Genomic DNA, 14,928 nt, shown 5'->3' with positions numbered 1-14,928 from the left:
GCTGAGCTGGGCAGAGAGGGAGGAGGGCATGGGACTGGGGGCAAGGGTTCCCAGGCTGAGGAAAGTATGGGTGGATGGAGGGAATAAAAAATTCGAACTGAACTGAGAAGCTGTTTTGAGATGGAAAAAAACAGAAGCAGATAATCAATGGATCAGTTTATTATAGGATGACTTACAAGGTGAGATATGGATCTAGCAGAGAAATGATCTGGAAGCATGAACTCTGCACCACACAAGGGCCATTGGGACAGTTTTATAGTTAGCCTAGGGGAGGGGTGGTTGCTTGGAGGCAGGATGTGCATCCCTAAGTCAAGATTTATGGATGGGCAACAGGAAGCTGGGACTATGCCAACGAAGGTTTTCATCAGTGTTTGGAGACTAACAGAGCATAGAGGCCACCCGGTCCTAATGATGATGAAACACTATCTATCAATTACAAAGCCCTGATGACAGAGAAGTGACTCACTGCACAACACAGTCCCGGGTGGGTCAGCAGCCCATGATGGCATCAGTTATGCTCAGGGCCACACTGGAAAGAAAGGACAACGGGGTCCAGGGGGAGGTATGGAGGGTCCCACTAGGGCAGGCAGGGAGGAAGGGCTCATGTGAAGGTCACCAGCCATGGACAGTTCTGGCCAGAAAGGTGGCAGGGGGTGGGCACAGTCCTGTCTGGAGGAGGAGTGGGAGGAAGGGGAGGGCGGAGGACCAATGTGTCCTGGCCAGTTTCCTGGGAGATACCTTCCCTCCTCCGCCGATCCCTAGAGTCCGTGAGCCTCTCCCCTTGGATTACTTTCCCAGTGGGTGCCTAGGATTCCCCACCCACCCCCAGAATCCTGGAGAGGTTGTGAATTAAATGTGAAAGACAGGAGTTCCCATTGTGGTTCAGCGGTTAACGAACCCAACTAGGATTCATGAGGATGCGGGTTCGATCCCTGGCCTTGCTCGGTGGTTTAAAGATCTGGCATTGCTGTGAGCTGTGATGTAGGTTGCAGATTGCGTTTCAGATCCCACGTTGCTGTGGCTCTGGCTTAGGCCAGCGGCTGTAGCTCCAATTCAACCCCTAGCCTGGGAACATCCATATGCCATAGGTGTGGGCCTAAATAAATAAATATGAGAGACAAGGGAAAAAATGAGCAGACCACATGCTTTTGGGGGGGGGGGGTCGTGTTTTGCAGCATGAGAGAGTTCCCAGGTAAAGGATAGAACCTGTGCCACAACAGTGACCCAAGACACAGTAGTTACAATGCCATATTCTTAACCCCCTGAACCACCAGGGAGCTCCATGCACTCTTTCTTTTTGCCGGGTGGAAGGGAGGCCACAGTGTGCAGCAGGTTGATGTGGGATTTCAGATCCCAGACCAGGAATTGAACCTGGGTGGCAGCGGTGGTCTAACCATTAGACCACCAAGGAACTTAGCATGACTTCTGAATGGCAATAAGGACATTTTATTACCAGTTGTTTGGTGCAGGGAAAGGATTGGGGTGGACCCGGGTGGGGCAGGGAGAGACCCTTATGTGATCCCATTGGCAGAGTCTCAATGCTCTAATCTTGGGGGCTTTGGGCCCGCTGTTTGGCCTCGTCAGGTTCATACGTCATCATACCTCGACCAGCCTCCCTGTGCTCCCCAGTGCTGCTGGCATCAGCCATGACCTCTCATCCTTCAGAGGCTTCTGTCTGCCTGAAGATGCTCCATCCCCAGGACCCTCCCCTAGTCCCTCCCATGTGTCCTCATATAGGATGGCATTCTGTACCATCCATTGGCGAGGGGTTTTCTTGCCTCAGTCGCAGACCATAGAGACCCCAATGCAGGCAAGGAGCTCAGACATGACTCTGGGGATCATGAGGAGGCAGGGGAGTGGGTGCAAGGGGCTGGGCTGGCATGGGGCAGACAAGAGCACTAAGTATAGGGACGTGCCAGAGGTCTCCACCAAAATATACACTGGCATGATCTCAGTGAGAGTGAAACTACCCCTCAAGGGAATATGAAGACTCTATTGCTCACAATCCAAGGGAGAAGGTCTGCTGGAGAAGGCCAGGGTGACAAGAGGCAGAGCAGGACTGTCAACGGTGGCATTTCACCAGTGCCCAAATGCATTCCAAAAGAGTCAAAAGTCTAAAAGAGTGAGGATTGCATGCAACAGAGAGATTCAATCCCAGTCCAAGTTAAAAAGGAAAATTAAAAAAAAAGACAATTTAATTTCAAATCCTGCCCAGAAAGAAAGAAGAAAGTAAAGGACTCACGGAGGACACTTAGACGGGTCCCTCGGCCGAACCTATCGCACAGAGATACAGCCTCAAACATAAACCTCCCGCCCCCTCCACCCCCCACCCCAGGCCACCTGCATCTGGCTGGAGGCTCACAGGCTGCCCCTGCCACGGGGGCTGGTCTGGGTCTGGGAGGGTGAGGGGGGTGCCCTCTCCCCACCTGCACCTTCACCCGTGGGAAGGGGGGAGCCGTCCAAGCCCAGGCAGAGGAGGGGCAGCAGGGAGGTCTGAGTGTCCCCGCCTGTCCCAGGCCCCTTCCTCTCCAGGTCAGCAGCTTGGAGAGATCCTGATGGGAGAGTGAGGAGCCCTTCAGGGCACGGGGGGGATGGAGCAGTGTCGTCTGCAGAGGGGACCCCCGAGAGTTCTAGACACTCCACTCGGCCTCGAGGCACAGCTACCGTGGCCATCTCTGCAATAGCGTGTGTGCCGGCGTGCGTGCATGCGTGTTTGTGTGTGTGTGTGTGTGTGTGTGTGTGTGTGTGTCTCACAGGGCAGCTGTGGGATCCTGAGGGAGCGCCTAGGACAAGGTCCCGCATCCCATGCTGAGCTCCTCCAAGTGCATCATTTCCCAGGCAGACCCATGGCGGAATCCCAGAGGCAGAACCTGGACTTGGAGGTCCCGAGGCCTATGGACACTTGGACGTTAGGCAGTGGTGGTGGGGCCAGGCGTGGGCTGGCTTCTGAGGGGTCGGGGAGAGCAGAGATCTGGCGTTGTCCCAGGGGCCTTGCTGCATCTGGGACCTCGGGACACACGCGGGTGGAAGGCTACCTGAGGGGACCGAGGGATGAGGGAGCAGGGTCTCGGGACGGAGGGCCCTGTGGTGCGTGTGACAGGGAGGGCCTGGGGAAGGGGCAGAGGGTGGTGTCCCCGGGGCGGTCGGAGCTGGCTGTGCCCCTAAGGATGGGGCTGGGGGTGGGGCTCTAGGACGTGGTGAGTGGGCGTGAGCAGAGTGGTCACGCTGTACATGCGGGTCGTCCTGAAATGGACAGAGGCCCTCAGAGGGGGACACTGTCGCGTGCTGAGCTATCGTCCTGGGGTTTCGGGGAAACAATGCATGAGTGGCTGGGCCAGTCAGAGGTGGACAAGGTCCACACGGAGGAGGGAGCCTGGGGGCCCGGGGGAAAAGTGGACAGCCTTCCACTCTGGCGGTGGCCCCACGCCCCTGGTTCTAGAAGGTCCTCAGGGGCGTGGAGGTGACCCCCCTCGCTGGCACATGCCTCAGGCCTCCCCCCGCCCCCCTCGATTTCCCCAAGGCCAAGGGGGACTCTCTCCACCTTCGAGGATGACCCCATGCAAGCCCGAAAATGGGTAGACACAAGTGAGCGGAGAGCATGATTTCTGAATGACAAGGAGGACGGTTTATTGGGAGTTGACAGGTGCAGGAGGAAGGGCTGGGCTGGACCAGGGTCGCGGGGAGACCCTCGCGGGGGTCCTGTGGCTCCAGGCCCCTGAGGGTGGGGGCCCAGGGACCTAGGCGCACTCGGAGGGCGTCACTGTCTTCTCCACAATGGTCCCCTCGTGGGTGACCTGGCAGGTGAAGCCGCTGGAAGATTTCCAGTCACTGGCGGACAGGGCCAGGTAGCTGCTGGCCGCGTACTTGTTGTTGCTCTGTTTCGAGGGCTTGGTGGTCTCCACGCCCTGGGTGACGGTGGTGCCGCCTGCCTTCCAGGTCACCGTCACGGCGCCCGGGTAGAAGTCACTTATTAGACACACCAGGGTGGCCTTGTTGGTGCCGAGCTCCTCAGAGGAGGGCGGGAAGAGGTTGACCGTGGGAGCGGCCTTGGGCTGACCTGGGGGTCGGGGAGAGACGGGAGGTCGTTGGCTCAGTGTCCATCAGGGGAATCCCCTGTGCAGGCGATGGGGACACAGAGTCCCAGGCTGAGCCTTGTCCCCCTGAGGTCAGGTCAGCCACAGGTGGGGTCACTCACCTTGCGTCCGAGCATCTCAGAGCCCGAAGCCCGGAGCTGGGGGCCTGCTGAAGTCTCCAGCTCCTCCTCAGGCTCCCATGTCCTCACCCTCCCAGCCTCGCTCCCTCGTGCTGCCTGGAGCCTAACCCGACCGAGGTGCCCTCTTCCCTCGGCAGGTCTGTCGGTCCCGGGCATCTGTCTGTCGGAGACCACCCCCCCGCCCCCGTCCGAGGTCTTCCTAGGGGAGGACATTTCTGTCCCCTCTTGAGCCTCTCCGCCCTTTCAGGGAGGGGGCACAGGCTCCCCGATGCCACCGTCACCACAGCCCCGACCCCACCGCCCACAGAGGACCGTGTCCAGGGCTGCCAGGGGGCAGGGGCCTTGGGTCCTGGGGCGGGATGCCGGCCAGGCCCCCAGATGAGGGTTTTGGGTGTCAGTGCATTTTCTGTGCTGAGCCTGGGTCTGCATCTGTGTCTGTTCGGAGGGCCCCTTGTTCAGGGAAGTTGTGCGGAACCCAGTATAACTGCCAGGATCAAGCATCTGCCTGGCGGGGGCCTCTATCTGTCAGCTGCCCCTGTGAGGAGACCCTCCCCGCCCACCTGGGGCGCTTGCTCTGGGGTGTCCTCCCTGCTGGGAGCACGAGGGGGACCCAGCCCGCGGAGGCCACGTTCTCAAGGGACACTCCCTGCCTCCCTCACGGCAAGTCCCTAGGCCCAGGGGCCCCTCAGTCCCTCAGGGTCCTCACAAGGACCCCGAGCCCACAGGGCCCAGGAGGAGTCCCCGGCACCGTCCGCCCCCTCCCAGCGCCTTTGTCACCTCCCTGGACCTGGTGTCCCCGCCTGAACTCCCCACGCCCAGTCCTCAGTCCCTCCTTGTCCTCAGACCCCAGGGCTGCAGGCTCTGAGTGAGGAGCTTTGCTCCCAGGGTCCCTGGGGCAAGGGTTCCTTGGGCAGCGCCCTTGGGTCTCAGAGCCTGGCCCTGGACTAGCAGCCTCCATGTCTGCCCTTAGCTGGACCCTGTGTCAAGAGGGCGGGTCGGGCTGGAGGGGCTGAGGAGCCTGGCCTAGGGGCCTCCTCTTCGGACCCCACCGAGGTTCAGACCTCAGCCCCAGTCGGAGGAGAACGGAGAGAAGATCGACCCAGATTTCACTCGGATCCCCAAGGAGGAGAGAAAAGGGGAGACTCACCGAGGACGGTCAGATGGGTCCCACCGCCGAAAATATTACACAGTGATACAGCCTCAAACATAAACCTCCTGCCCCCTCCACCCCCCACCCCAGGCCACCTGCATCTGGCTGGAGGCTCACAGGCTGCCCCTGCCACGGGGGCTGGTCTGGGTCTGGGAGGGTGAGGGGGGTGCCCTCTCCCCACCTGCACCTTCACCCGTGGGAAGGGGGGAGCCGTCCAAGCCCAGGCAGAGGAGGGGCAGCAGGGAGGTCTGAGTGTCCCCGCCTGTCCCAGGCCCCTTCCTCTCCGGGTCAGCAGCTTGGAGAGATCCTGATGGGAGAGTGAGGAGCCCTTCAGGGCACGGGGGGGATGGAGCAGTGTCGTCTGCAGAGGGGACCCCCGAGAGTTCTAGACACTCCACTCGGCCTCGAGGCACAGCTACCGTGGCCATCTCTGCAATAGCGTGTGTGCCTGCGTGCGTGCATGCGTGTTTGTGTGTGTGTGTGTGTGTGTGTGTGTGTGTCTCACAGGGCAGCTGTGGGATCCTGAGGGAGCGCCTAGGACAAGGTCCCGCATCCCATGCTGAGCTCCTCCAAGTGCATCATTTCCCAGGCAGACCCATGGCGGAATCCCAGAGGCAGAACCTGGACTTGGAGGTCCCGAGGCCTATGGACACTTGGACGTTAGGCAGTGGTGGTGGGGCCAGGCGTGGGCTGGCTTCTGAGGGGTCGGGGAGAGCAGAGATCTGGCGTTGTCCCAGGGGCCTTGCTGCATCTGGGACCTCGGGACACACGCGGGTGGAAGGCTACCTGAGGGGACCGAGGGATGAGGGAGCAGGGTCTCGGGACGGAGGGCCCTGTGGTGCGTGTGACAGGGAGGGCCTGGGGAAGGGGCAGAGGGTGGTGTCCCCGGGGCGGTCGGAGCTGGCTGTGCCCCTAAGGATGGGGCTGGGGGTGGGGCTCTAGGACGTGGTGAGTGGGCGTGAGCAGAGTGGTCACGCTGTACATGCGGGTCGTCCTGAAATGGACAGAGGCCCTCAGAGGGGGACACTGTCGCGTGCTGAGCTATCGTCCTGGGGTTTCGGGGAAACAATGCATGAGTGGCTGGGCCAGTCAGAGGTGGACAAGGTCCACACGGAGGAGGGAGCCTGGGGGCCCGGGGGAAAAGTGGACAGCCTTCCACTCTGGCGGTGGCCCCACGCCCCTGGTTCTAGAAGGTCCTCAGGGGCGTGGAGGTGACCCCCCTCGCTGGCACATGCCTCAGGCCTCCCCCCCCCCGCCTCGATTTCCCCAAGGCCAAGGGGGACTCTCTCCACCTTCGAGGATGACCCCATGCAAGCCCGAAAATGGGTAGACACAAGTGAGCGGAGAGCATGATTTCTGAATGACAAGGAGGACGGTTTATTGGGAGTTGACAGGTGCAGGAGGAAGGGCTGGGCTGGACCAGGGTCGCGGGGAGACCCTCGCGGGGGTCCTGTGGCTCCAGGCCCCTGAGGGTGGGGGCCCAGGGACCTAGGCGCACTCGGAGGGCGTCACTGTCTTCTCCACAATGGTCCCCTCGTGGGTGACCTGGCAGGTGAAGCCGCTGGAAGATTTCCAGTCACTGGCGGACAGGGCCAGGTAGCTGCTGGCCGCGTACTTGTTGTTGCTCTGTTTCGAGGGCTTGGTGGTCTCCACGCCCTGGGTGACGGTGGTGCCGCCTGCCTTCCAGGTCACCGTCACGGCGCCCGGGTAGAAGTCACTTATTAGACACACCAGGGTGGCCTTGTTGGTGCCGAGCTCCTCAGAGGAGGGCGGGAAGAGGTTGACCGTGGGAGTGGCCTTGGGCTGACCTGGGGGTCGGGGAGAGACGGGAGGTCGTTGGCTCAGTGTCCATCAGGGGAATCCCCTGTGCAGGCGATGGGGACACAGAGTCCCAGGCTGAGCCTTGTCCCCCTGAGGTCAGGTCAGCCACAGGTGGGGTCACTCACCTTGCGTCCGAGCATCTCAGAGCCCGAAGCCCGGAGCTGGGGGCCTGCTGAAGTCTCCAGCTCCTCCTCAGGCTCCCATGTCCTCACCCTCCCAGCCTCGCTCCCTCGTGCTGCCTGGAGCCTAACCCGACCGAGGTGCCCTCTTCCCTCGGCAGGTCTGTCGGTCCCGGGCATCTGTCTGTCGGAGACCACCCCCCCGCCCCCGTCCGAGGTCTTCCTAGGGGAGGACATTTCTGTCCCCTCTTGAGCCTCTCCGCCCTTTCAGGGAGGGGGCACAGGCTCCCCGATGCCACCGTCACCACAGCCCCGACCCCACCGCCCACAGAGGACCGTGTCCAGGGCTGCCAGGGGGCAGGGGCCTTGGGTCCTGGGGCGGGATGCCGGCCAGGCCCCCAGATGAGGGTTTTGGGTGTCAGTGCATTTTCTGTGCTGAGCCTGGGTCTGCGTCTGTGTCTGTTCGGAGGGCCCCTTGTTCAGGGAAGTTGTGCGGAACCCAGTATAACTGCCAGGATCAAGCATCTGCCTGGCGGGGGCCTCTATCTGTCAGCTGCCCCTGTGAGGAGACCCTCCCCGCCCACCTGGGGCGCTTGCTCTGGGGTGTCCTCCCTGCTGGGAGCACGAGGGGGACCCAGCCCGCGGAGGCCACGTTCTCAAGGGACACTCCCTGCCTCCCTCACTGCAAGTCCCTAGGCCCAGGGGCCCCTCAGTCCCTCAGGGTCCTCACAAGGACCCTGAGCCCACAGGGCCCAGGAGGAGTCCCCGGCACCGTCCGCCCCCTCCCAGCGCCCTTGTCACCTCCCTGGACCTGGTGTCCCCGCCTGAACTCCCCACGCCCAGTCCTCAGTCCCTCCTTGTCCTCAGACCCCAGGGCTGCAGGCTCTGAGTGAGGAGCTTTGCTCCCAGGGTCCCTGGGGCAAGGGTTCCTTGGGCAGCGCCCTTGGGTCTCAGAGCCTGGCCCTGGACTAGCAGCCTCCATGTCTGCCCTTAGCTGGACCCTGTGTCAAGAGGGCGGGTCGGGCTGGAGGGGCTGAGGAGCCTGGCCTAGGGGCCTCCTCTTCGGACCCCACCGAGGTTCAGACCTCAGCCCCAGTCGGAGGAGAACGGAGAGAAGATCGACCCAGATTTCACTCGGATCCCCAAGGAGGAGAGAAAAGGGGAGACTCACCGAGGACGGTCAGATGGGTCCCACCGCCGAAAATATTACACAGTGATACAGCCTCAAACATAAACCTCCCGCCCCCTCCACCCCCCACCCCAGGCCACCTGCATCTGGCTGGAGGCTCACAGGCTGCCCCTGCCACGGGGGCTGGTCTGGGTCTGGGAGGGTGAGGGGGGTGCCCTCTCCCCACCTGCACCTTCACCCGTGGGAAGGGGGGAGCCGTCCAAGCCCAGGCAGAGGAGGGGCAGCAGGGAGGTCTGAGTGTCCCCGCCTGTCCCAGGCCCCTTCCTCTCCAGGTCAGCAGCTTGGAGAGATCCTGATGGGAGAGTGAGGAGCCCTTCAGGGCACGGGGGGGATGGAGCAGTGTCGTCTGCAGAGGGGACCCCCGAGAGTTCTAGACACTCCACTCGGCCTCGAGGCACAGCTACCGTGGCCATCTCTGCAATAGCGTGTGTGCCGGCGTGCGTGCATGCGTGTTTGTGTGTGTGTGTGTGTGTGTGTGTGTGTGTGTGTGTGTGTGTGTGTCTCACAGGGCAGCTGTGGGATCCTGAGGGAGCGCCTAGGACAAGGTCCCGCATCCCATGCTGAGCTCCTCCAAGTGCATCATTTCCCAGGCAGACCCATGGCGGAATCCCAGAGGCAGAACCTGGACTTGGAGGTCCCGAGGCCTATGGACACTTGGACGTTAGGCAGTGGTGGTGGGGCCAGGCGTGGGCTGGCTTCTGAGGGGTCGGGGAGAGCAGAGATCTGGCGTTGTCCCAGGGGCCTTGCTGCATCTGGGACCTCGGGACACACGCGGGTGGAAGGCTACCTGAGGGGACCGAGGGATGAGGGAGCAGGGTCTCGGGACGGAGGGCCCTGTGGTGCGTGTGACAGGGAGGGCCTGGGGAAGGGGCAGAGGGTGGTGTCCCCGGGGCGGTCGGAGCTGGCTGTGCCCCTAAGGATGGGGCTGGGGGTGGGGCTCTAGGACGTGGTGAGTGGGCGTGAGCAGAGTGGTCACGCTGTACATGCGGGTCGTCCTGAAATGGACAGAGGCCCTCAGAGGGGGACACTGGCGCGTGCTGAGCTATCGTCCTGGGGTTTCGGGGAAACAATGCATGAGTGGCTGGGCCAGTCAGAGGTGGACAAGGTCCACACGGAGGAGGGAGCCTGGGGGCCCGGGGGAAAAGTGGACAGCCTTCCACTCTGGCGGTGGCCCCACGCCCCTGGTTCTAGAAGGTCCTCAGGGGCGTGGAGGTGACCCCCCTCGCTGGCACATGCCTCAGGCCTCCCCCCCCCCGCCTCGATTTCCCCAAGGCCAAGGGGGACTCTCTCCACCTTCGAGGATGACCCCATGCAAGCCCGAAAATGGGTAGACACAAGTGAGCGGAGAGCATGATTTCTGAATGACAAGGAGGACGGTTTATTGGGAGTTGACAGGTGCAGGAGGAAGGGCTGGGCTGGACCAGGGTCGCGGGGGGAGACCCTCGCGGGGGTCCTGTGGCTCCAGGCCCCTGAGGGTGGGGGCCCAGGGACCTAGGCGCACTCGGAGGGCGTCACTGTCTTCTCCACAATGGTCCCCTCGTGGGTGACCTGGCAGGTGAAGCCGCTGGAAGATTTCCAGTCACTGGCGGACAGGGCCAGGTAGCTGCTGGCCGCGTACTTGTTGTTGCTCTGTTTCGAGGGCTTGGTGGTCTCCACGCCCTGGGTGACGGTGGTGCTGCCTGCCTTCCAGGTCACCGTCACGGCGCCCGGGTAGAAGTCACTTATTAGACACACCAGGGTGGCCTTGTTGGTGCCGAGCTCCTCAGAGGAGGGCGGGAAGAGGTTGACCGTGGGAGTGGCCTTGGGCTGACCTGGGGGTCGGGGAGAGACGGGAGGTCGTTGGCTCAGTGTCCATCAGGGGAATCCCCTGTGCAGGCGATGGGGACACAGAGTCCCAGGCTGAGCCTTGTCCCCCTGAGGTCAGGTCAGCCACAGGTGGGGTCACTCACCTTGCGTCCGAGCATCTCAGAGCCCGAAGCCCGGAGCTGGGGGCCTGCTGAAGTCTCCAGCTCCTCCTCAGGCTCCCATGTCCTCACCCTCCCAGCCTCGCTCCCTCGTGCTGCCTGGAGCCTAACCCGACCGAGGTGCCCTCTTCCCTCGGCAGGTCTGTCGGTCCCGGGCATCTGTCTGTCGGAGACCACCCCCCCGCCCCCGTCCGAGGTCTTCCTAGGGGAGGACATTTCTGTCCCCTCTTGAGCCTCTCCGCCCTTTCAGGGAGGGGGCACAGGCTCCCCGATGCCACCGTCACCACAGCCCCGACCCCACCGCCCACAGAGGACCGTGTCCAGGGCTGCCAGGGGGCAGGGGCCTTGGGTCCTGGGGCGGGATGCCGGCCAGGCCCCCAGATGAGGGTTTTGGGTGTCAGTGCATTTTCTGTGCTGAGCCTGGGTCTGCGTCTGTGTCTGTTCGGAGGGCCCCTTGTTCAGGGAAGTTGTGCGGAACCCAGTATAACTGCCAGGATCAAGCATCTGCCTGGCGGGGGCCTCTATCTGTCAGCTGCCCCTGTGAGGAGACCCTCCCCGCCCACCTGGGGCGCTTGCTCTGGGGTGTCCTCCCTGCTGGGAGCACGAGGGGGACCCAGCCCGCGGAGGCCACGTTCTCAAGGGACACTCCCTGCCTCCCTCACTGCAAGTCCCTAGGCCCAGGGGCCCCTCAGTCCCTCAGGGTCCTCACAAGGACCCCGAGCCCACAGGGCCCAGGAGGAGTCCCCGGCACCGTCCGCCCCCTCCCAGCGCCTTTGTCACCTCCCTGGACCTGGTGTCCCCGCCTGAACTCCCCACGCCCAGTCCTCAGTCCCTCCTTGTCCTCAGACCCCAGGGCTGCAGGCTCTGAGTGAGGAGCTTTGCTCCCAGGGTCCCTGGGGCAAGGGTTCCTTGGGCAGCGCCCTTGGGTCTCAGAGCCTGGCCCTGGACTAGCAGCCTCCATGTCTGCCCTTAGCTGGACCCTGTGTCAAGAGGGCGGGTCGGGCTGGAGGGGCTGAGGAGCCTGGCCTAGGGGCCTCCTCTTCGGACCCCACCGAGGTTCAGACCTCAGCCCCAGTCGGAGGAGAACGGAGAGAAGATCGACCCAGATTTCACTCGGATCCCCAAGGAGGAGAGAAAAGGGGAGACTCACCGAGGACGGTCAGATGGGTCCCACCGCCGAAGGGAACACACAGTGATACAGCCTCAAACATAAACCTCCCGCCCCCTCCACCCCCCACCCCAGGCCACCTGCATCTGGCTGGAGGCTCACAGGCTGCCCCTGCCACGGGGGCTGGTCTGGGTCTGGGAGGGTGAGGGGGGTGCCCTCTCCCCACCTGCACCTTCACCCGTGGGAAGGGGGGAGCCGTCCAAGCCCAGGCAGAGGAGGGGCAGCAGGGAGGTCTGAGTGTCCCCGCCTGTCCCAGGCCCCTTCCTCTCCGGGTCAGCAGCTTGGAGAGATCCTGATGGGAGAGTGAGGAGCCCTTCAGGGCACGGGGGGGATGGAGCAGTGTCGTCTGCAGAGGGGACCCCCGAGAGTTCTAGACACTCCACTCGGCCTCGAGGCACAGCTACCGTGGCCATCTCTGCAATAGCGTGTGTGCCGGCGTGCGTGCATGCGTGTTTGTGTGTGTGTGTGTGTGTGTGTGTGTGTGTGTGTGTGTGTGTGTGTGTGTCTCACAGGGCAGCTGTGGGATCCTGAGGGAGCGCCTAGGACAAGGTCCCGCATCCCATGCTGAGCTCCTCCAAGTGCATCATTTCCCAGGCAGACCCATGGCGGAATCCCAGAGGCAGAACCTGGACTTGGAGGTCCCGAGGCCTATGGACACTTGGACGTTAGGCAGTGGTGGTGGGGCCAGGCGTGGGCTGGCTTCTGAGGGGTCGGGGAGAGCAGAGATCTGGCGTTGTCCCAGGGGCCTTGCTGCATCTGGGACCTCGGGACACACGCGGGTGGAAGGCTACCTGAGGGGACCGAGGGATGAGGGAGCAGGGTCTCGGGACGGAGGGCCCTGTGGTGCGTGTGACAGGGAGGGCCTGGGGAAGGGGCAGAGGGTGGTGTCCCCGGGGCGGTCGGAGCTGGCTGTGCCCCTAAGGATGGGGCTGGGGGTGGGGCTCTAGGACGTGGTGAGTGGGCGTGAGCAGAGTGGTCACGCTGTACATGCGGGTCGTCCTGAAATGGACAGAGGCCCTCAGAGGGGGACACTGTCGCGTGCTGAGCTATCGTCCTGGGGTTTCGGGGAAACAATGCATGAGTGGCTGGGCCAGTCAGAGGTGGACAAGGTCCACACGGAGGAGGGAGCCTGGGGGCCCGGGGGAAAAGTGGACAGCCTTCCACTCTGGCGGTGGCCCCACGCCCCTGGTTCTAGAAGGTCCTCAGGGGCGTGGAGGTGACCCCCCTCGCTGGCACATGCCTCAGGCCTCCCCCCCCCCGCCTCGATTTCCCCAAGGCCAAGGGGGACTCTCTCCACCTTCGAGGATGACCCCATGCAAGCCCGAAAATGGGTAGACACAAGTGAGCGGAGAGCATGATTTCTGAATGACAAGGAGGACGGTTTATTGGGAGTTGACAGGTGCAGGAGGAAGGGCTGGGCTGGACCAGGGTCGCGGGGAGACCCTCGCGGGGGTCCTGTGGCTCCAGGCCCCTGAGGGTGGGGGCCCAGGGACCTAGGCGCACTCGGAGGGCGTCACTGTCTTCTCCACAATGGTCCCCTCGTGGGTGACCTGGCAGGTGAAGCCGCTGGAAGATTTCCAGTCACTGGCGGACAGGGCCAGGTAGCTGCTGGCCGCGTACTTGTTGTTGCTCTGTTTCGAGGGCTTGGTGGTCTCCACGCCCTGGGTGACGGTGGTGCCGCCTGCCTTCCAGGTCACCGTCACGGCGCCCGGGTAGAAGTCACTTATTAGACACACCAGGGTGGCCTTGTTGGTGCCGAGCTCCTCAGAGGAGGGCGGGAAGAGGTTGACCGTGGGAGCGGCCTTGGGCTGACCTGGGGGTCGGGGAGAGACGGGAGGTCGTTGGCTCAGTGTCCATCAGGGGAATCCCCTGTGCAGGCGATGGGGACACAGAGTCCCAGGCTGAGCCTTGTCCCCCTGAGGTCAGGTCAGCCACAGGTGGGGTCACTCACCTTGCGTCCGAGCATCTCAGAGCCCGAAGCCCGGAGCTGGGGGCCTGCTGAAGTCTCCAGCTCCTCCTCAGGCTCCCATGTCCTCACCCTCCCAGCCTCGCTCCCTCGTGCTGCCTGGAGCCTAACCCGACCGAGGTGCCCTCTTCCCTCGGCAGGTCTGTCGGTCCCGGGCATCTGTCTGTCGGAGACCACCCCCCCGCCCCCGTCCGAGGTCTTCCTAGGGGAGGACATTTCTGTCCCCTCTTGAGCCTCTCCGCCCTTTCAGGGAGGGGGCACAGGCTCCCCGATGCCACCGTCACCACAGCCCCGACCCCACCGCCCACAGAGGACCGTGTCCAGGGCTGCCAGGGGGCAGGGGCCTTGGGTCCTGGGGCGGGATGCCGGCCAGGCCCCCAGATGAGGGTTTTGGGTGTCAGTGCATTTTCTGTGCTGAGCCTGGGTCTGCGTCTGTGTCTGTTCGGAGGGCCCCTTGTTCAGGGAAGTTGTGCGGAACCCAGTATAACTGCCAGGATCAAGCATCTGCCTGGCGGGGGCCTCTATCTGTCAGCTGCCCCTGTGAGGAGACCCTCCCCGCCCACCTGGGGCGCTTGCTCTGGGGTGTCCTCCCTGCTGGGAGCACGAGGGGGACCCAGCCCGCGGAGGCCACGTTCTCAAGGGACACTCCCTGCCTCCCTCACTGCAAGTCCCTAGGCCCAGGGGCCCCTCAGTCCCTCAGGGTCCTCACAAGGACCCTGAGCCCACAGGGCCCAGGAGGAGTCCCCGGCACCGTCCGCCCCCTCCCAGCGCCCTTGTCACCTCCCTGGACCTGGTGTCCCCGCCTGAACTCCCCACGCCCAGTCCTCAGTCCCTCCTTGTCCTCAGACCCCAGGGCTGCAGGCTCTGAGTGAGGAGCTTTGCTCCCAGGGTCCCTGGGGCAAGGGTTCCTTGGGCAGCGCCCTTGGGTCTCAGAGCCTGGCCCTGGACTAGCAGCCTCCATGTCTGCCCTTAGCTGGACCCTGTGTCAAGAGGGCGGGTCGGGCTGGAGGGGCTGAGGAGCCTGGCCTAGGGGCCTCCTCTTCGGACCCCACCGAGGTTCAGACCTCAGCCCCAGTCGGAGGAGAACGGAGAGAAGATCGACCCAGATTTCACTCGGATCCCCAAGGAGGAGAGAAAAGGGGAGACTCACCGAGGACGGTCAGATGGGTCCCACCGCCGAAAATATTACACAGTGATACAGCCTCAAACATAAACCTCCTGCCCCCTCCACCCCCCACCTCAGGCCACCTGCATCTGGCTGGAGGCTCACAGGCTGCCCCTGCCACGGGGGCTGGTCTGGGTCTGGGAGGGTGAGGGGGGTGCCCTCTCCCCACCTGC

The 14,928-nt window shown here is 63.4% G+C and overlaps 2 pseudogenes and 1 gene segment (V, D, J or C); all 3 read right to left on the bottom strand.

Annotated features, from left to right (window-relative positions):
* Window positions 1-3,602: 3,602 nt before the first annotated feature.
* LOC110256717 (Ig lambda chain C region pseudogene) lies at window positions 3,603-11,667 on the bottom strand (annotated as a pseudogene). The gene is made up of 2 exons (XR_014828234.1): window positions 11,607-11,667; window positions 3,603-4,057 (listed from the first exon to the last, which is right to left on the bottom strand). The product of XR_014828234.1 is annotated as an Ig lambda chain C region pseudogene (transcript).
* Window positions 6,717-7,214, bottom strand: LOC146396668 (Ig lambda chain C region pseudogene; annotated as a pseudogene).
* Window positions 11,668-12,982: 1,315 nt separating the features above from the next.
* Window positions 12,983-14,894, bottom strand: LOC146396667 (Ig lambda chain C region-like). The segment is given in 2 exon segments: window positions 12,983-13,437; window positions 14,741-14,894. Coding segments are annotated over 2 exon segments (381 nt in total).
* Between the last annotated feature and the right edge of the window lie 34 nt (window positions 14,895-14,928).

This window comes from Sus scrofa, chromosome 14 (genome assembly GCF_054392235.1).
Source record: "Sus scrofa isolate SSC_HxYL_T2T_F1_AM1 chromosome 14, Sscrofa_HxYL_maternal_Yorkshire_Landrace_v2.0, whole genome shotgun sequence".
Taxonomy (NCBI): domain Eukaryota; kingdom Metazoa; phylum Chordata; class Mammalia; order Artiodactyla; family Suidae; genus Sus; species Sus scrofa.
The sequence above is the reverse complement of the archived record's forward strand: the minus strand, read 5'-3'. Positions and strand labels throughout refer to the sequence as shown.